The sequence below is a fragment of the Molossus molossus genome, unplaced genomic scaffold (genome assembly GCF_014108415.1).
Source record: "Molossus molossus isolate mMolMol1 unplaced genomic scaffold, mMolMol1.p scaffold_m16_p_17, whole genome shotgun sequence".
NCBI lineage: Eukaryota > Metazoa > Chordata > Mammalia > Chiroptera > Molossidae > Molossus > Molossus molossus.
The window spans coordinates 20,250,090-20,271,183 of NW_023425352.1; the positions used below are offsets into that span (position 1 = coordinate 20,250,090).

The window sequence follows — 21,094 nt, forward strand, 5'->3', positions numbered from 1 at the left end:
CTGCCTCTCTGGGTGTGGCCCTGGCCTAACCACGGGGTTATCATCCTGGTGCAGATTTCTGGGCCATGCCACAGACTTCATGGAATCTCTAGGAGGGGGCTCAGGAATCTGCACTTTTCCAAGTTCCCCAGGTGATTCTGAAAGTTCAAGAACCACCGAGCACCTGGAGGGACCAGGCAGGCCCCCTGGGACAGTGCTGCCGGGTATGGCTCCCGAGAGACGGGCAGCACCGCCAGGGAAATCGCCCGGCCAGCGCATGGAGGGCGGGCAGGGAAGCATAACCGATTCAGGCAGCATTGAAGTAGCACCTGCGGTGTCAGACACACTTCTGTGTACTTTAATGTAAAGTTATTTAATTCCTGTGTCAACCCCATGATGAGGAGGCTGTTATTTTCCAGATGGGGAAACAGGCACAGAAGGGTTAAATGACTTGTCCCAAGTCACCCGGTGGTAAGCAAAGTTAGGATTCAAACCCAGGCAGTGCTAGGATATGTGCTGGTGTTTACTGAGAACTCAGCAAATGAGTTTGAAGATGTTGAGTGGGGCTCGCCACAGAAAGCCTTGAATGCTAATCTAAGTAAATTTGACCTTGATACAATAAGTTATCTCATAATAAAATTTGGACTTAATACAATGGCAAGCTATTGATGAGCTTTGAGACAGCAACTCGATTCGCCTGAAACTATGAAGTCCCAAACTGTGTGATCAGCCTGTGAAGTGCCATGGGGGTTCACGGGCGGATTCCAGAGGGGTTGGTGGCAACTGTGGCAGCCGTCATTGAATGTCCTAGCTTAAGTCACTCTGAAGGCTGCGGTTCAGAACATTCTCATGCTCCGTCCTGTCTCCACCTCATGGGATCGAGCTGGAAGGGTGTTTGGTTTGGCCGGCAGACCTCGGAGAGAGCCAAGAACCACACAGTGAAGGAAACGTGTGCTTCAACTCCTTCAATCCGCCTCATCCCCGCCCACGTCACCCTCCGCGCCGTGACCCACTTCCACCCTGGAGGGCTATCTTTCAGAGTTAACTTCCCTCATCCAAAGATAACTTGTTTTTCTAACTAGTTTTTTTTTTTTTTTTTAATAATAAAAACAATGCAGTCATGATAAAATAAATGTCAACCACTGACAGAAATGAACAGATAAAAGTTCCCACTCCTGACTTCTCGGTCCATTCCCCAGCAATAACCAATATGAGGTTTCTTGTATATATGTCCAGCATTTCTCTATGTATGTATGTATCATGTGTGTGGTTACATTCCTTTTGTTTTTGTTTACATAAGTTGTACCATACCATCTAACTTTTCTTGGATATCTTTTTTGAACATTTGACTCTACCATATTCTTTAAAATAGCTGCTATGCTATCTCCCAGTATATCTGGATGTCCTCTAATTTATCCAACCTCCTCTACTGAGGAACACTTAAGTGCCCCCCCCTTTTGCTGTCGTAAACAGCACTGCAGTGAACATTGTGCATAAAGCTGGCTTTTGAGTGATCCTTCCTCCCCTGGTAATCACCATACTCTACTCAACTGCATACTGTCCGTGGATTCACCACCAAGCATCTGACCACATAAAAATACACTATTATCCAGGAATGATTCGATCATCATGGCACCAGAGTGAGGAAAAGGCATTTTTAACCCAAGACAGCTCATGTTCCACCCTGGGTCATGCTATGTGGGTAACAGAGGTGTAAGACAAGAGCTTTGTCCCCAAGCAACTGGGTCTATTGGGAAGACAAGGCCAATGACCACAAAATCAGTCAGAGAACAAAGAAGGTTGGTGGTAAGTGAAGGTGAAACGATGTGGCTCTGAACCCTGCATAGCATGAGGAGAAGGGAAGCCAGATCAGCTTTGGGATCCAGTTATAACAGCTCTAACTCCCTTGTGCGTGGGGAAATACGAAGAACCTCCCCAAGGAAAATACAACACAGTCGTCATTCTTTCCCCAAATGCTTGTGTTCCGTTCATCAGAGCCCAGGGCTCGCTTACTGCCTCCTTTACAAAGTGGGGCCCCTCCTTTAGAGGTGAAATGCATTTTCCCATTGCTTTGGTGTTCCTCTAAGCCCCACCAAGAAACCAGGAAATAAAACTTTTAGCAACAAAGTATCTCCCAGAAAGATGCAACTGCATAAACCTAAAAAATGTTCAAAGATATTTCCACTTTTCTTGAGGGGAAAATATAGGTGCAAGGTGAGATTTGCAGGGCAGGGGTAGGGTAGAATGATGGGGAAGACTTGATCCCATCTGTTTCTTTAAAACCCACCAATCAGTGATATTTTAGATTTCTCTTAGGGTAACTTTAAAATAGAAACAGAAAGCAAACACCCACTTCCTGCCACTTCTCACGCGCCACCCTGGGCCTCTCTTCCAACTGGCCAGAGATGACGCCCCCAGCCCCCACGGCCTCATTGCCCACCTATTCCTGGAGGGTGGACTCGGCTACGTCAGATCACAGGTCTCTTGGGACAGTGGTTGGACCCCGAAAGGCTGACAGCCTGCCTCAGCGGCTTTGTCCTCCGGCTGACAAACCTACGATGGCTGGTCCCCGCTGGCAAGGAAAGGGGAGAGGGGCTGCAGGCTCGTCGCTGACAACCCCCTTGGGCTGCATATCTGGGCATCTGCAAGGAGTGGAGATAACAAATGGAACATGAACCATGAAGGAGTCAAGCTTGACTCTCAAAGCAGAGGAGCAGTTCCCCTCCATCAAGAAGGCCACTGACTTTGGCAAAGGAAATGTGGATCAGGCTGGACATGAAGGGGGGAGATTCAAAGAAGAAACACCCCCTCCCTGCCCACCACCAAAGCTTCCAGGAGCACTGTGGAGGCAGGCAGACCCACGGCGCTGGAGGGAACATTCCAGCGTATACCTGATCACTTAGTCAGTCCACTCTAACACTCTGCTGTCTGAGATCAGAGAAACTTAGAGCTAGAAAGAACTTCAAGTAATATTTAGAACCATCTCCTCCCCGCCACCACTGCCACCTGTCCGGGCCACCTACGCCCCACCCCCTCCATGTCAAGACGTAACTGGACTCAGTTCAGACAGCTCCAGTGCAGAACTTCTAAGGGAGGGAGCGCTACACGCCCTCCTCTGGTCATGGATTCGGACGCTAACATCATCCACGACAACGAGGCACTTTCTGTGGTTGAAACTATTTTTCTCTCGTTCCAATCTGCAAGACATCAAGGACAGCTTTCAGCGTCACTCTTGAATTTAACATGCTTTTGTAAGAGATACGCCAGTTATTAAAAGTGGTTATCTCTGAGACATGAGATGATGGAACACCTCCTGCTCTTTCTCGTCGTATTTTTATTACCCTGCCGCATTTCTGCCCCCACCCCCTCCGCCAAAAAGAAAAGAAGTGGTATTTTGCAAAGCTCCTCATGGAGGATTATTTAATTTCCTCTTCTCTCTAGGCTAAATCCTAGTTTCAGCCAGAGGCTGACAACTCAGTTTCCTCTGTGGGTCAGATTTAAAAAAAACAAAACGGGAAAGGAAGTGGAAGGTGGGAGGCAGAGCAGGTGACCCTGGCGAAACGCGGAGGGTACAGCTGCTGGAAAGGCTCTCAAACCCCAGACTGGGCTGAGGGCTGCCCTGCAGCCGTTCCCACAAGCACTTTCTTCTGTGCTTTATTTCCAGGTTCTTCAAGCCGTCTCAGGTAGCATGTGGGGCCCAAAGGAGAATGTCTTTGGTTCCGGCCATCAGAGACATGCCGTCATCTGCTGTGCTGACAGCAACGTTGGCCCCGTGCAGAACGCTCTGCCAGCACGCGGGGTTTATACCTGAAGGACTGATCAGTCCCCACGTCCCAGCAGAGACCACAGAAGCCAAGCAAAGATCCCAGGGAAATGTGACTCACAGACCTCTCTCTGCATTGGTTCGGGCACCATGGCAACAGGGCATCCCATCCTGAGAAGATGGCACAGCAGATGGCCCCCATCCTGCGGCGCCTGCTATGGCAGACCAGGCCGCCTCACTGAGCAGGCTTGCTTCAGTCCAACTGGCACCAAGTCACACTCGTAACTATTTACATGAGTCAAAATCCACCCAGAGGCAGCAGATGGCCAGGCCAGGCCAGGCCGAGACGTGGGGAGAAATGCGGCTGGTCCAGGCTGAGTCAGAGGCAGGGAGCAGACAGCTCCTCCGTGGGCAGCGATGATCCTAGACGTCACTCCATTGCTGCCTGGAACTCTCAGCCTAGCGGGAGGCTGGGAAAAGGTTAAGCATAAACAAAGCTAAAAGGATCACAGGCTGAGACAACATAGCACTGGACAGGCCCGCCCCATTCCTAAGGCACCTGCCGGCACACCAGGCCATGCGTCTGGGCTCTCTGTCAGCCTCAGTGGTCCGAGCCGGCAGAGGGGCCACGCCAGGCTGAGACAACCATTCCCACAGCAGGCCAAGCAGCTCTGAAACACTAGTCTAGCACCACAACCGAAATGAGTGGAGGGACCGGGGGCTCCTGTGTCTTTGTCACCTTTGTCATCTTGATCATGCAGATGTCCCAGGGCTTGGTACACAACAAGCAACCAGAGGCATCTGCTGCAATGAACTGAAAGAGTGTGTGTGACGAAAATCCAATCGAGTGACCTTGGCCTGTAACTGGTTTGAGGGTGTGTGTATTTTTTTAAGGCAGGATGCGACTACAGAACATTTTGTGAGCCATTCTGAGCTCGAACAACGCCGGTAAAATTCTGACGTTATTAGTCCAGGGTGATAACGGGTGTTTCATTTCCTGCTTTAGAATTCTTTCAGTCATGAGACCCTCAGTGTCTCCCAGGCCCGCAGCCAAAGTCTGGATGACAGTGATACTCGTGCACACCCGCATGGACTGCAGCTTTCATTTGCCAGATGGAGAGTATTTGGATGTGAGATGTTGTCTTCCTTTTCCTCTCTAGCTTTCCTCCCACCGGGGAGGCTGTGGAGAATGCCAGTCTATAGTGACAAATGTCAGTGATGGGGAGGCCTTGAACCTCACCATCACCATCAATAATCTGGAGGTGAAACTGGGCCAAAGGCCCAGGAGCCAGGAGGCACACCAGCTCCTAAAATGTGCTTGGACATTAGCACTGGGCACTAGATTTCTAGACGATCCTTAGAAGCTATGGGCTTGTGAAGTCAGACAGTGATTATCAGAAAGAATGCCTTTTCTGTCTCCGTGTTTATTGGGAACCTTAAAGAAAATGAACAGAGATTAATGGACCCACCCAAACAACTCCTGATACAGAGTCACGACATGCTTGGGAATTCTGGATTCTGAAGGGGCGGACCATGGGGCTCAGCAACTAAGCCCATAGTCAAAGGCGTCAGGGTGGTTCTGAAAGTAGAGATTCAAGAAGCCCAGGAACATGTTCTTATCTATGAGAAGAGCACACACCGTGGGGTCCTGCTTCATGGCCGAAATCCAGAGCCGGAGGGCTGGGGTGTGGTTCACGCAGCTGCAGGACAGGACAGAAGTGTTAGTTCACCCAAAGGGGAAGGCATCAGGAAAATGGTGCGTGCTCATCTTTAGATTCACAAGATACAAAAAAAATGGGTTTCTTTGGGCAACAGAGTTATCTGCGTTACCTTATGATCAACTGGGCACAATCACTTACTGAAGGAAAATCTTGTTTCGGAGATACCTGTGTGTGCTTTGGAATTGTGTAAGTTGCGATTGATTTTAACAATACAGTTCAAATACTTGTATGGGCAACTGCTCTGGAGAAATAAGGTGCCTGTGCCTCAGTTGACCAGCAGGAAAAAACCCTCTGAAAGAGACATTCTTTTGTCATTCTTGGATTTTACTTTAGTGGGTTTGAAAAAGATAAAAACAAGTCATTTCCAGAATACTTTTTAAAACATGAGTAAAACAATCATCAAACCGTGAAATAATAGAGCTGACTGGGTTCTGTTATTTCAAAGACCAGGAAGTTTAGGTCTAGAATCTGTCGAATGACTTGTTTAAGAGAGTGCAACTGGTTAGTGGGAAATGTGGGAGTAGAAGCAAGGGCCCCCAATGTGTGGTTCAATACTCTGTCCCCAGAGGAGACACGTTTTCATGATGTTTATGTTGAGACAGAGTCTAAGACTTTTAAAAACGTTGTATCCAATCTTCCCCCTGAGACAGCGAAGGGGGAAGGGCAGATGGCCCCTGGGCAGCCCAGCCCGTGCACGACGGGGCGCACGCGCAGTGCTGGCTGGGCAGCACGGGGTCCCCAAGTGCCAGACTGTCCGGCACCCACCCCAGGACTGGTGCGGTTGCTGCAGGTGCCGGCGCGTCTCCTTCCTGGGCACTGTGACAACAAAGCCCGTGTTCTGCCCAGGCCCTCTGCACGGTCCCCCCGAGCCTCCCACACAATTTCTTCCACTTGAAACATCCCTACACTTCCACAGTGGCCATTTCATTTGTTCGTTTTAACATCGAGCCTCTATTGCTTTTAAAATCATTTATTTTTTAAAAAATCCTATCTGGGGAAGATTCCTCAGGGAACTAAGATGTGAGTAAAGCCGATGGTGTCCACTGGGGGACTCAGCAGGTCCAGGAGCCAGGCCACCAAGGGAGCTGCAGACAAGTCACCAAAACCTCATGACTAAGATTCACCAACTGCTTTCCCCCTGGCCTGAGTTTGGACGGGCTGGTGAGGACGCAGCTCTGAAGCACCATGGGAGGTTCTTGGACACAGGGTCTTATTAGCAGAAATATGGGGCAAGTTTGGGTCCACAGATAGTGGCAGAGGAGCACTCGAGGTGCATTGTGAACAAGGAAACCGTTTCAAACCTGACTTCATTTCACAGGCATCATGCACTGTGTCCAAAGGGGGATCAATGGCACATAGCCCGTCCCAGCCACTGTTACCCAGTCCGACCCCAGGAATGCATGACCACGTGGTCAAATGTCTTACTCAGCTATTCCATATACATCCAGCCGCTCGAACCAGGGCCAAAAGAGGTAGTCAATCATGGATATACAGTCTCCACCAAAGAAGATGGTATTCTGGTAGCTAAGAATCTAAGTGTTGAAACAGAACAAAAGCAAATTAGTTTACTGATCTGCTGGCATGGTTACAGGCACTAAATACAAGTATCAAATCAGTTCCCGCAGAGGGAGAACTTAGGCGTTGACTCTCCTTCTGGTTTGTTAGATAAGTACCTCTTCCCTTTTCCTGGGGTTTCCTCCACTTCCTGTAGGGTAAGACTCCTGGCCTCACTCAGTCCCCTCCCCCCTTTGAACAGGGTGCGGCTCATCTTATTGGAGAATTTGGAAGGACAACCTAGGCAGAGGGAGCCCGGCCCCTCCCCCTTAGCCTGGAGCAGGCTCCTCTGGGTGCTTCTCCTCGGAGCAGCTCAGCCCCTGGAGAGCAGAGGCCTCGAGTCAGGCCAGTGCAGCCCACTACTGGGACAGAGGAGGAACACGCTGGGAACCCCACTTGTTGCAGTTGTGACCTCCATTCTCCAGGCTCCACTTTATCTGTGGCAAAGGGGTACGGCACTCTCCATGCACCGTCCTCTTGTGCCTTATTTCTCAATCATTAAGAATGAAGGCAGGAGAGAATATTGCTATTAATGGACTCCCTCTAATCCCAACATAGTCTTTCTATCATATTTTCTTTTTTATTTGAGCTCTTTGAACGCCACACTTGTTGGCACTCAACATTATCAACTTTTTACATTAAAATAAAATTTCTCATTCCCAAATGGGTCAAATCAACCCAGACAGAAAACAGATAAACTCTTAATAAACAGATAGCCAAAGACAAAATAAATAAATAAAAATAAAAGCACCTGCCCTGGCCGGTTTGGCTCAGCGGTTAGAGCGTCGACCTGCGGTCCTGAGAGACTGGGGTTCAGTTCCCGCTAACGGCACGTACCTCGGTTGCAGTTTGTCCCCGGCCCTGGTCAGTCGTGTGGGGGGCAGCCGCTCGATGTTTTCCTTTCACATCGATGTTTCTCTCTCTCTCTCTGTTCCTCTCTCTCCCTCCCACTCTACCTGAACAAAAAAATGGGAAAATGTCCTCGGGTGAGGATAAAAATAAATAAATAAATAAATAAATAAATAAATAAATAAATAAATAAATAAAAAAGCACCTGAAAATTTCAAAAGCAAAAGTGCTTAGCAGAGATTATTGTTGGGCCAGGTCTTCCCAAAGAGAAAGGTAGGGTGTCAATTACCTAGTTAATCAGATGACTCTCTGTGACCCATATAACTCATAGTCAACTAAATACTTCTCTATAGCTATAGATCTAGAGTCCTATATCCTAGGTATAGATCTAGATTCCTATATCCTTTATCTGGATTTCCATATTCCTGTCTTTATCCATCAGGCTTGACTCCTCATACTCTAGACCAGCTGTTGACTCTATGATGTAGTCTAGGGTTGTAGTTAAGAAGGCAAGTTCTGGAACCAACAGATCTGGTCCTGTGCTGGGCTCTACCTCCGATTCAACATGGACCCCAAGGCAACTTATGTACCTCTTCTTTCAAGCCTCAATTTTCTCATCTGTAAAATGGTGCAATGTTAGTGCCCACTATGCATGAATAAATGTGAGTTCTTATGATGACAGAGCACAGAGACCTCAGAAGGTTACATCTACAGAAAGCAAACCCACCCCGGACAGAAAGGATCAATGGGATTCCACCACCCTGCTCAGAGGACAGAGCAAGTCATATGGCCTAAAGTCTAAGTCTCATCATCTCCAGTATGGCACAGAGAAGTCCCTTGGACTACTGTCCTGAAAGTCTGAAAAAATAGGAGGTGGCATCATTTTGTTCAAAGAAACTACTACAGGATGGTACTAAAACAGCAGAATTTGGCCAATAAAAACTCAAAACAGAGGCTATTTCAGTCACGTATAACTAAGATCTGACTTACAGAGTTTTAATGGATTCCAGAAAGGTGCACGCCTTCTTTATGTTCAGGAATAAAAGCACTAATTACGCAAACTGTTATCACTGACTTTGAAATGTATGCCTCTAGCTTATTACTGACTTTCATGGCACAAGTCAGAACCAAATCAAATGTTTGGACTCTGGAATTCCTGTGTAACCTCTGCTTCACAGAGCAGAGGTGCTTTGGGGAAAGTCCTTGTCAAAAGAAATATGTAGACATTTACTGGAACCCATGATTGGTCCTTTGGTAAAGTAATAGATATTTTGAAAATGAGTAACTGCTTAGTAATCGATATTTATTTAGTATGTATTTCTAAAGCTTTTCATTTACTCAAAGTAGGAGTCTATTTTAAATATATGTGATCTTATGGTTGTGACCAACCTGTATATAAACACTCATAAAGTCATTCCAGCCCTCCTACCAAGGAACTTGTACAATAAAAAGTCAAGATGAGCATATGGGTGAAATGAATGAGGCATCAACTACCTTCTGGCAGCTTCTATCTCACCCCCAAAACACATCTACACATTTCCTCTCACTTTTCTTAAATCCAAGTGTGACTTGGGACCACTCACATCAAAATTCTTGGAGTTCTTGATCCAGCTGCTTCAGACAGACATTTCTCCACCAGCTTTCTCACAGGGCAAGTCTAAAAACCCCCAAATAGCCCTGGCCAGTTTGGCTCAGCGGTTAGAGCGTCGGCCCACGGACCAGAGAGACCCGGGGTCGGTTTCTGCTAAGGGCACGTACCTTGGTTGCGGTTTGTCCCCGGCCCTGGTTGGGGTTGTGTGGGTGGCAGCCACTCGATGTGTCTCTCTCACATCAATGTTTCTCTCTCTCTCTTCCTCCTTCTCTCCCGCCTGCTCTATCTAAAGATAAATGCAAAAATGTCCTCGGGTGAGTGAGGATAAAAAACAAATAAATAAAAACCCCAAAAGAATATCTGTCTTCCTATAAACCAGCCAAAGTGACAGCTCCTTCACAGAGCTATCCCAGTGATGTAGGAGACACACTGGCCAGGCCTCCTCAGAGGGTTATGGAAGTCTCAGGACCCTCAATGGGAGAACTCCCTCTGTGCAAACCTAATAACTTACGAACATGTGAAATAACTTTTCCCCTTCAAATCATAGAACATTGGTACTGGAAGGGCCACTGGAACTGGTCTAGTCTGACCCTCCCCCACCACCATGCATTCTACCATTTTTTATACCATGCTCATTACACAAAAAAATTAGAGGTACAATGTAAAAGAAGTATGCAACAAAATATTAAATGTGAAAAATAATAAAATGCAAATAAAAAAGATCTGGGAAAATAAAAGTTAAAATACAAGGTCAAAACAAGGAAGGAAAATGGTGTCAAGGGATCAAGCCAAGAGCCCTGCAGAGTTCCTCAAAGCTTCGAATCGGACTTGAGTTTCCTGGCAGCGACGTGGAGAGGAAAACACGCTGGTGAGCTGATGCCTTTCTCCCCCGTGGAAGCTCAAGAGACTCGCACTGTCGGGAGGCATTGCTGTCCCAGAGAGGTAAAGGGACTCTCTGGTTAGTGCCAGAGCTAAGACAAAAACACCTTTCTCCTAATTCCCAGACTAGTGTCATTCAGCTTCAAATGGATGGATGGATGAGGACTCGAATCACAGAAGCTTCCTCAAGTCCCTTGTGAATTCTTTGCTTGTTCTTTAAATTTAAGCAACAGCACAAAGCTTAGAATCAGCAGATTCTGAAAGCCTCTTCTCTGCAGCCAAGGACTGGCCCAGCTCAGCTCCCCGGTGAGAACTCCCTCTTTCTCCCCTCTGTCAACCAGGGGCTCTGCCAGAGCATCTAACCGGCAGGGAGGCGAGACACACCAACAATCATACTCAGGGTGGAAGAGCTTACCAGAATTCTCCCTCCTGTTTCATTCCATTGGTAAGAAGGTCTTCAGGCAACTTTTCCCAAATAGTTCTTATGTGTTCTTGGTTTAAACGAGTCCCTTGCTTACAGCCAATGAGCTCCTCTGACAATTTTTCGCATAGTCAGAGGTAAAATGAACTAGCAGTCTTAATTCCCAATGTCTTATCTTTCCTACAGAAACACAACAGGAAGCTGCTGCGCTATACCTGGACCCACTGAGCAGTGGTTATGTTAATATCCAGTCATCTGAAAAACTCGATTTTGAGTTATTTCTGTCACCTGCCTGCCATATCTAATGATGTTGGCCAATCTCTCTTTTTATTATTATTATTATTTGTTGGAGAGAGAGAGGAAGGGAGAGATAGAAACATTGATGTGAGAAACGTCAGATCGGTTGCCTCCTGCATGCCCCTACTAGGGATCGAGCCCGAGGCCTGGGCATGTGTCCTGACCAGGAATTGAACCAGGACCTCTCTGTCCATGGGACGACGCTCAATCCCCTGAGCCACACCGACTGGGCATGCTGGCCATTCTGCTGTTGAATAGCCTATCTCACAATGGAATCCCTTACTTTCAGAGTTACTGTCCTTGGCATCACCAAGCAAGGTTGGAGAAGATACTGTTCTTCTAAGGCCCAGAACTCCCTCACAAGGCTACTCATGGGGAGGGAACTGAGGCCCTGACTTCTAGCCCCCGGTTTCCCAAAAGTATTAGCACATCTTCAATTCAGATTTAAGAACTGAGATCTTTTGGGGATAACCATTTGATGTTCTAGAATAATAGAATATATAAATACTTTAAAATTTTCTGTCCTCTAATGCACTGGAAAATGACTACAGAGGGTTCCCTGGCTTTTGGATGTGTTAAAAGATAAAGAGTGAGCATGCAAATGAGAAGGGAGGAAGGGACTGTTTGGGTTGACACTATCTCCACTCCCTGAAGGCAAAAAGCCTGGAAGGTGGGCATCTTCTGTGAAGGCCTCTCGGGCTCCCCCAGGGGGACGGAAAGGAAGGCAGCGCTGGAGCACAAGTGGAAGGAAGAGGCGCGGGGCTCCCCCTTGTGGCCATCGACGGTAATACGCATGGTGATACGACTGTGGCACTCCCAGGAGGTTCACCAGGGAGGAAGAGATCAGTAAGGATTTTGTGGACAAACAAGATCATGAAGAGAAAAGGATCCCAGACTTCCTCAAACCGGACCTTCTTAAAAGCTTCACAGTCTACAATCCTGGACTCGCATTCAGCGTCAATAACTGCCTGCCCTGCACCACCGCCGTTTACACCACTGTAAAGAAAACCTGGCCTCTGCGGACAGACAGCAGGGAGGCTGTCCTTGCGGAGGAAGAAAGCAGTTTTTCTTGATGGAAATAGCTCTCAAGAAACAGAACCTCCACCTTCCCCCAAAAGACACAAAGCCACCGGCCAATCAATCAGCAATTCAGGCCCTTACCCAAAGGCAACAGTAAAGTATTCAACTCCTGAGCAGAAGTCTCTTGGCTTCATAAGAGATAAGGGGAGATTCTCCAGATTTCACATTTCCGGCCCCTGCTACACTGATACACAGCTGAGGCTGAGCTAGCGACAATGAACCGGTTCCCTGTAAAGCGAACCAAGGGTGCAGAGCAAACAGAGTACAGATAACATCCTGTCTCCTCTAGAAAGAAGCCTTAGAAGTACTGTCTGGTAGAACATGCCGCATCCTGCCACCCATCACTTAGGACCTACAGTCCCCTAGGAAGATTCAGAATGCACCTTGCCAGCATTTGGGGGTTAAGGGACCACCCCGAAAATTCTACCCAGGAATCCTTTTAATGGGCTTAACTCTTTTGCTACAATATATTTGTAAAATCATGGGGGTGGGGGACCTAGTAGGGCAATGCTTGACAAGTCAAATATCTTTAAAGTGATGGATGGTGGATGAAAAAATAAATGAATATTTACTGAATGTCTGTAGGGGGAAGGGAGACCTCCTGTGTATAAAAACAGTGGAAGAAATCACAACAGGAAGGACTTCTGGCACGGTGTTTTTTAGTGTTATATTTCTATATGTACAAAAAAAGATAAGCCAAATTAAAAGTTACAACAAAAATGTATCTTAAAAACAAGCACATATCTTATATATAAGAAACTCCTTCAAAGGAACTTTTACAAATCAGCAAGGAAAATCAGTAAGACCATGACAGACAGATCTAAGAGACCATTTGCACAAAAAGAGCACTAAGAGATGGCATACTTTGGGGGAAATCTCCCACTTCACTAGCAATCAAAGAAATACACATTATATCAACAGCGAGAAACTACTCTTTCTCTCCAAAACAGGAAAGTATCTTTTTAAATGAAATTCCCCAGTAGTGGAAAGGGGACAGAGCAAAGGGCATTTTCATATACTGCTGGTGGGGTAAACAGCACAAGTCTTTGAGGAAGGATGTAGTGACATACAGCTCCAGCCTGTAAGTGTTCAGCCCTTTGATCTGGTCATTCCATTCCTGGAAATCCGACCTAAGCACTGATTCTAAAATAGAGAAAACACTTTTTATGCAAAGAAGCTGCTGTTCCCTGAAGCAGCATTCATAATGGGTAAAAGTGCTGGATAAAAAAGTTTATGGTTTGTATACATGGCGAATTATGAAGAATGAAAAGTGTTTTGTTTTGTTTTTTTTATTACAAAAATTACACATATGCTCTTCCTGTCAGCAGCCTGAGGTGACCTCTGAAAATAGTTCACTATTCACTTGACCTTCAAAAATCATGCAAATCAAGAAGTTCAAATCTTCATGTTCACTTTTAAGAACCCTTGTAAAACTGCCCAGGCCATTAAGGGTATGCATATCTGAAAAGCCACCGAGTCACTTTACAAAAGCATGTCACTTTACAAAAGTAATTTGTAGCCCAGCTGGTGTGGCTCAGTGGATTGAGTGTCGTCCCATGTACTGAGAGGTCTCGGTTCTATTCCCAACAGGGCACATGCCCAGTTCTGGGCTCGATCCCCAGTAGGAGGCGTGCAGAAGGCAGTTGATGGATGTTTCTCTCTCACACCGATGTCTCTTTCTCTCTCTCTCTCTCCCTTCCTCTCTCTCTAAAAAAATTAATAAAGAAAAAAGAAGAAGTCATTTGTACCAGACTGTTGTCACAATGGTGGAATTGGTAGGTGTGGCCAGGCCAAATAATGGGGCTGGACCCAGGATTGGGAGCCCAAAAAGAGTGCTAAATTTTTGCTGCACATGCTTCAAAATGCAGAGAGCAATGCCGAACGTAAGGGTTTAGATGCAGATTCTCTGGTCGTGGAGCACATCCGGGTGAACAAAGCTCCCAGATGCGGCACAGAACTGACAGAGCTCAGGGGCGTTAACCCACACGTGAGCTCTCCCTGCCAAATCGAGATGATCCTACTGAGGAAGAGCAGATTGTTCCTAAACCAGAGGAGGAGGTTGCACAAAAGAAAAAGGTATCCCAGAAGAAACTGGAAAAACAGAATCTTATGGCCCAGGAGTAACTTCAGCATAAAATAAATGCTAATAAAAGTAAAAAAAAAAAAACAAAAATAAACATTACACATGTAATAGAGAAATACATTATTATTATTCTAAAATGAAACACAGAAAACAGTATAAAAGGCAACAATTCTCTTTCCCCCATCCATGCCCTTAGCTACTTTTCTTTCCTATCCTAATTCTAACCCCCTTCCCAGTAGTAGCCACTATTGAGAGTTTGATGTATCACTTTCATAGACATTTATTTACATACATGTACATGCATCAATTGTTTTCTTCTATAAAAATGGGATCATACTATCTGCATTAAGGTGTGATTCACTTAAATGTTTCTAGGTAATCTTTTCATGTCAGTACGCATGGCTCTACCTCAATCACTTTTAACTGCTTTACAGAATTCCACAAGATGAACACAATTTGTTTAACCAATCCCCAACTAACGTACATTAAGATTTATAATTTTTTTACTATCACAAATAATGCTGATATAATAAACACCCTTTTACAAATAAACAAGCATTTATAGAGTTTATAAAAATATGGAGAAAATCCTTATAGCATAATGCTAACCACGTTTTATATACAGTATAATTTCAACTACATAATAATATACATAGAAGAAAGGGACAGAAAACACAAAAGTACTAAAAAAAATTATTATTTCTGGGTAGTGGTAATTATGGATTTTTTTTTAGTTTCTATATTTTTCTGTAATATATAAGGGTGTTTATTATATCAGCAAGTTTTCTCAAATGAACAAATATTACTTTATAAATGGAGAAGAGTAAAATTAATTTTTAAATAATAAGAACTATTATTTTGTTGTTTACATGGTGAGAGAGGGTATAATAAAAGGTTATTAAAAGCAATACGGCAAATACTAGTTTACCTAGAAAGCAGCAGTCAGAATTGGACAATTTATAAAGTTATCAGTCCTGGCCAGTTTGGCTCAGCAGTTACAGCATCGACTTGAGGTCCAGAGAGACCCGGGTTCGGTTCCTGCTAAGGGCACGTACCTTGGTTGCAGTTTGTCCCCGACCCTGGTTGGGTTGTGTGGGTGGCAGCCACTCGATGTGTCCCTTTCATGTCGATGTTTCTCTCTCTCTCTCTCTTCCTTCCTCTCCCTCCTACTCTATCTGAACAAAAAATGGAAAAATGTCCTTGGGTGAGGATAAAAATAAAAAAATAAATAAAGTTATCAAACTAGCAACAGCACTCAAAATGCTCAACTAGCCATCCTGAGTAGAGGATAACCAGTTCCCTAGAGTGGAAGAGTGCTAGTTACAACTAAAAAATGGCACATTAGTGGACATGCTAAATTGGCTGGCAAATCCCAGCCTCCCCTGCAGATAATTATGACCCCATAATTATGTTCTGGCCAATGAGATTTAAGTAGTCATTGGGTAGGACTTCTGGGAAAGCCCTTTAAAGGAGCATGGCCTTTTGCCTTTTTTTTTCCCCTGTTCTTCTTTCCATAACCTGGAACTTGGATGTGATGGCTGCAGTTCCAGCAGCTATCTTGCCATTTTGAGGATGAAAGTTTTGCACTAAAAATGGCAGAGCAGAGAATAAGAAAGAATCTCAGTCCCTGACAATTTCATGAAGAAGCCATCAAAATAAACCTGAACTGCTCCTACCTCTGGCTTTTGTGAGAGAAAAAGATTAATTTACAGTAGGTTAGGTCCCTTTTACTAGCAGCCAAACACAATCCCTAACCAACACAGACCTTAACCTCATTGGCAGAAGCTACAAAAGCCACGCAAAGATACTTAAGGAATGTGGTGACTCTGGGAAAGGAGGAAATTCATCACATGCCCTCCCAACTTCCTTGCCAGATTTTCAAGAATAATTCCAGAATGGGGGCAGTAGAGAGCACGCACTACAAGTTAAAATCAGAAGACTAGTAGCTGAACTTATCAAAGTCAGACAGAAAGAGTAAGTTATGAAAGCAGAGTGTCAGGGTGACCAGGCTAGCAGCCTTACATCTCTTCTTCCCTTGTATCTAACCAGGAGAGGGGCCCTTTTTGTACCTCTTCAAGGTTGCAGAATTCCTCGCGTAGGGCTAGCTTCAGATCACCGCATTCTTTCCCGCATCTCAGTGCTACCAGACACTCCTTGGTCAGATGTGGGACCTAATCAGAGGACATAAGTGTCTTAGTGGAGAAGTCTGAGGGAAATCCATGCTCCTGCTCCGAGTGAAAATGCAGCCAAAGCTCTGTCCCTACAGCATGGCAGGCCAACACCGACATCCAGGCTCCCCAGCTCACTCTGAGGGGTATTTCTGTGCTTCTAGGAATGCACCTGTCATAGCACCCTGGTAAAACAAGGTGCTTTAAAAGGGGTTCTCAAGTACTTCTTACTTGATCAGCTACTTCCATGCTGTACAATCTTAGGCAGGCATTTAACCTCTCTACACCTCAGTGTTCTCATCTGAAAAATGGGTACAGTAATAGTACCCACCTTAAAGGGCAGTTGCAAGGGTTACGAGTTAACCTTTATAAGGTCGTTAGAACTGCACTTGCACATCGTAAGTGCTCAATACATGTCACTTATTTTTATTTCATGTCAAAGAGAATCATCTTCAGTTTCTCCATCATTTTTCTCCCGTTACCAGTCTCTTCTTCATATTCCTGGACAGGTGGCACTGCTCTCTGCATAAAGAGCAATCCCTTTTCATGCATTGTTTTTCTATCCAATATTTTTTTTACTTGAAACCTTAGAAATATCCCCTTTAAAGCATCACCAGTTTTCAGCTCTTTCAAGGTTCCTATCTTAAGTCACACAGTCATAACCATGCCATAATCATACCTCTTGAGACTGCTAGTTCAAATGTCAAAGCACCTATCAGTGAAGGCTTTAACCCTTAATATCAGAGGTGATAGCGCTACTATAATTGAATACCAGTTATTCTCCTAAGGCACACGTAGTATCAAAAGAAAACAATTTCACTAATGATTTGGCTTTAAAAATGAACTGAAGTTTGAAAAAGACATACAAAGTAAAATAGAGCGTAAGTGGCTTTTTAAAAAATTAAACATACCTTATAGAAGAGCTCCAATAACATCTTTTGACGAGCTCGCTCATAGGGATCATATGGATACAGCTTCCTTCCGGGATAAGCATCATCCAGGTACTCACAAGCGATCACAGATTCGTAGATCAGCTGACATTTGCTATTTTCCAAGACAGGAATTTGGCCAAAAGGGTGCTTTGTATAGTACCACTCGGGCTTGTTTCTCAGGTTAATGTTGATAACTTCATGTCTTAAAAAGCAAAGGGAAAACAAGACAACAAAAGCGAGAGGCTTACACAGACAGACACTCATCTTGAAAGCAGAAGTAATCAAGTTATAAAATTTAAATTTGCAATACCTTTTTAAAAGTGTATGAATAACATCATTGTCTTCGTTCCTATAGTACTATGTGTTGAATGTTTCCTATGCCTTTTCTCATTTGTTCCTTGTGATTTCCAACTCCAGGAGACTGACTCTCCTGCCCGATATCACCACTAGGAAGGAGCAGAGCCGAGATCCGAGCCCAGGAGTCTGACTCAGACTCACACGCTTAACCACCACACCACAGGGTCTCATACATTTAAAGCTTGAAAATACAGATCTGCTGTTAACAGGTCACAAAAGAATATGCTATAAGTTAGTAGTTATGAGCACAAATTCTGGCATCAGACCACGTGGGGTCTGAACAGTCTAGCTTGTGACCTTGGCCGAATTACTTAACCTCTCTGCTCAGAGTCCTTAAACTGTAAAATGTGGGTAATAAATGTACCCATGTCTTGGCATTATTGCGAGGACCAAATAAGTAAATGAATATAAAATGCTTAGTGCCTAGTACATAAGCATGCAATAACATTTTTTAAAAACCTCACCTGAGAATATGTTTATTGATTTGAGAGAGAGAGAAACATTACTATGAGAGACAAACGTCGATCAGTTGCCTCTCATATGTGCCCCAACGGGGAATCAAACCCAAAACCTAGGTAAGTGCTCTGACCGAAAATCAAAACTGCAACCTTTCAGTGTACAGGACCATGCTCCAAAGAGCTAAGCCACATTAGCCAGGGGGAAATGACATTTGTAATTCTTCTTCTTAATTATTGTTATTAGAGGTCCAGACCTATAAAGTTACCAGAGTCACTCACATATGTTTAAAAGGATTAAAGGAAACAAATGAGACTATTCTTTGCTCATTCAAGGAGATTGAATGGGAGTAACCTCAACCCATTCCCCGTGGGCATATGGCAATGTCTGAAGATGTTTTTTGGTTATCACAACTGGGGGAGAGGGGATTCAACTGCCTTCAAATGTGCAGTGGCCAGGGAAACTACTAAACAGGATAGCCACCACCCCCAACACACACACACACACAACAAAGAATTATCTCATCCAAAATGTCAATACTGCCAAGGTTGAGAAATGCGGCTCTAAAGAAATTATGTAGGCCCTGGCCGGTTTGGCTCAGCGGTTAGAGCGTCGGCCTGCGGTCCCGAGAGACCCGGGTTCGGTTCCCGCTAAGGGCATGTACCTCGGTTGCAGTTTGTCCCCGGCCCTGGTCGGTTGTGCGGGTGGCAGCCACTCGATGTGTCCCTTTCACGTCGATGTTTCTCTCTCTCTCTGTTCCTCTCTCTCCCTCCCACTCTACCTGAACAAAAAAGTGGAAAAATGTCCTCGGGTGAGGATAAAAAAAAAAAAAAAAAGGCAAAGTCCCTACCCTCAAGAACTTACATCTGGGGGGAAAGAGTGGAGGAAAGAGAGGTTTAAAAATATGTTGGATGCAGTAAGCACAATGAAGTGGAGAACAGAGTTGATCTGGGGTGAGGGTGCAAATATTTTTTGAATGAATGAACAAATAGTTTCAAACAATGAAATGGAAGAAACTGCTCTCAAGCGGTGTCCTCGGTAGCCTCTGCTGTGCCCTTCCTTCGCCACCACTCCTGGAGGGAACCAGCTCACCAGAGCCATCGTGCAGTTTATTGTGAGTTGGCCTAAATTTCCTACACAGACGGGGCTCTGCATTTCAAGACCTCCCGGTAACGAACCTGCCCTTTGCTAATCATGTACTGACTGCCCCTGAAGAAAAGGACAGGGCACCCAGACTGTAAACATCCCCGGGTGCCCGTAGGGCGCTGACCTTCCGTTTCTCACCTGATGCCTTTGGCCCAGAGGACCAGGCGCGTCCTGTGCGCATAAGGACAGAACCTCATGCTGTAGATTCGGATCAGGCCTTCTGGGACAGGCCCTGGGGGGACACTTCCTGCCGAACAGGAGGGCGTGGTTACCAAGAGGCGGATTAGCCCAGTGGGGAGAGGGGCTCACTCACCTCCCCGAGACCCCAAGAGGGTTGGGCGTGCTCCGCCTCCCGGGTCCCCTAGACACCTTTGCACATGGCTTTTGTTCAGAGGAACCTTTCAAGTCCCTCCCCACCACGCTGTCTGTGGGCCTTGACCCAACGTCTCCATCCCGTGGACTGTTGTCGAGAGGACTTACCTTTCGCCAAGGCCCTGGTCACATCCACAGCCATGGTGTCCAGGAATCTGTTCTGCGCCCGACGCCCGAAGTGACGGCCTCGGGGCTCGCCGCTGCCGTAGGCTCCGGCGCGCCCCTCCTGCCCAAATTCAATGTTTGAGGTACTGGGTCCTGTTGATCTGGGACCAAGCTAGGTAGGATAACTTAACCTGGAGAGACATCGCCCCAGACTTGGAAGCTGAAGTATGTAGAAGTGGGCAAAAACAAAACAAAACAAACCCTGAAAAGCACCCCTGCTTTGAACACGTGGGTACAGCATTCCGTGGGGGTCTCTTCTCCACATTAAGAACCTGTGGGGAATGGGCATTTAAACTCCAGCATGTGTTTCAAGGGAGTTTAACAAAAACTGACCAGGGTAACGTTAACGTTTTTCTTTCCCATCTAAGCCCTCCCTCCTGCATCTCTAAGACAAGTGGCCACATTCTCTGTATAATGCATACTTTAAAAATAACATAATGCCAAACTTTTTCATGATATAGCAGATAAGAAGAAAAAGTTGTTAGTGCTGAGATCTTGCACAGCCTTTAGAGTGTCTCCTTAAATTTTGTGCCCTAGACACCTCACGGGCCTCACCCTAATTCTAGCCCTATTTGTAAGATTGTACCTAAGCTATGAAAAATCTCGTAATGAATTAGAAACAAGATACCTAGAAGCAAAGAAAAAATTGTGAGCTCTCCCCATCCCCCAGCATAAATTTCAGAGAAGACCCTTTATAATGACTAAGGACACATTGTCAATAGCCCAGCCATACAGGGACCACTTGAATTGCAACTCCATCTGAAGGAGATAAAGCTGGGAGCTGCCTTCGCTCTGACCCGAAGAAGCTTAGTGATCCTGAAATTTAGCAGGTGGAAAGATAACTTCTTTGATCTTACAGGATTGAGCTGAAATAGGAATTACTCATAAATGCATTTTATAGGGTTGACAAGTAAAGAAGGAAAGACACGTATTATATGCCTCACTCATTCTGACTAAATTATTTCTATGGATTACCTTATTTGATTCCCACAACTAATCAGTTAGGCAACTATTATTATTCCTAGAATATATCCTCAGAAAAATTAAATTATTTGCCCAAAGTGACCAGCTAATGGGGTTGAAGAACTTTAAAAATCCAAAGCCTGACTCCTTATTGTCTTGGCCTCTAAAACTGTTAACAGTGTGGAAAGGACATAAGTCCTGGAAGAGATACAGCACGTAACTGCTGCTCAACAGATGTTAGCCGAATCTAAATATATTTTACTAAAATGACAGAACTTCATTATGTAGCTTATAAATGGATACCTTTTGTCCTTTGGA

General features: G+C 45.3%; 1 protein-coding gene across 3 annotated transcripts; it reads right to left on the minus strand.

Annotated features, from left to right (window-relative positions):
• Positions 1–4,863: 4,863 nt before the first annotated feature.
• GSTO2 (glutathione S-transferase omega 2) lies at positions 4,864–19,790 on the minus strand. Of its 3 annotated transcripts, XM_036265600.1 has the most exons (6): positions 19,757–19,790; positions 19,415–19,523; positions 17,297–17,519; positions 16,287–16,388; positions 6,889–6,995; positions 4,864–5,442 (listed from the first exon to the last, which is right to left on the minus strand). In XM_036265600.1, the coding sequence occupies exons 1-6, from the start codon at positions 19,788–19,790 to the stop codon at positions 5,283–5,285; spliced, it is 735 nt and encodes a 244-aa protein (XP_036121493.1). In that variant the 3' UTR covers positions 4,864–5,282. The 3 variants fall into 3 exon arrangements, 2 of the variants coding, with proteins under 2 accessions (XP_036121493.1, XP_036121494.1); XM_036265601.1 differs by lacking the exon at positions 16,287–16,388; XR_004960033.1 differs by lacking the exons at positions 4,864–5,442; positions 16,287–16,388; positions 17,297–17,519; positions 19,415–19,523; positions 19,757–19,790 and adding an exon at positions 10,752–10,888.
• Between the last annotated feature and the right edge of the window lie 1,304 nt (positions 19,791–21,094).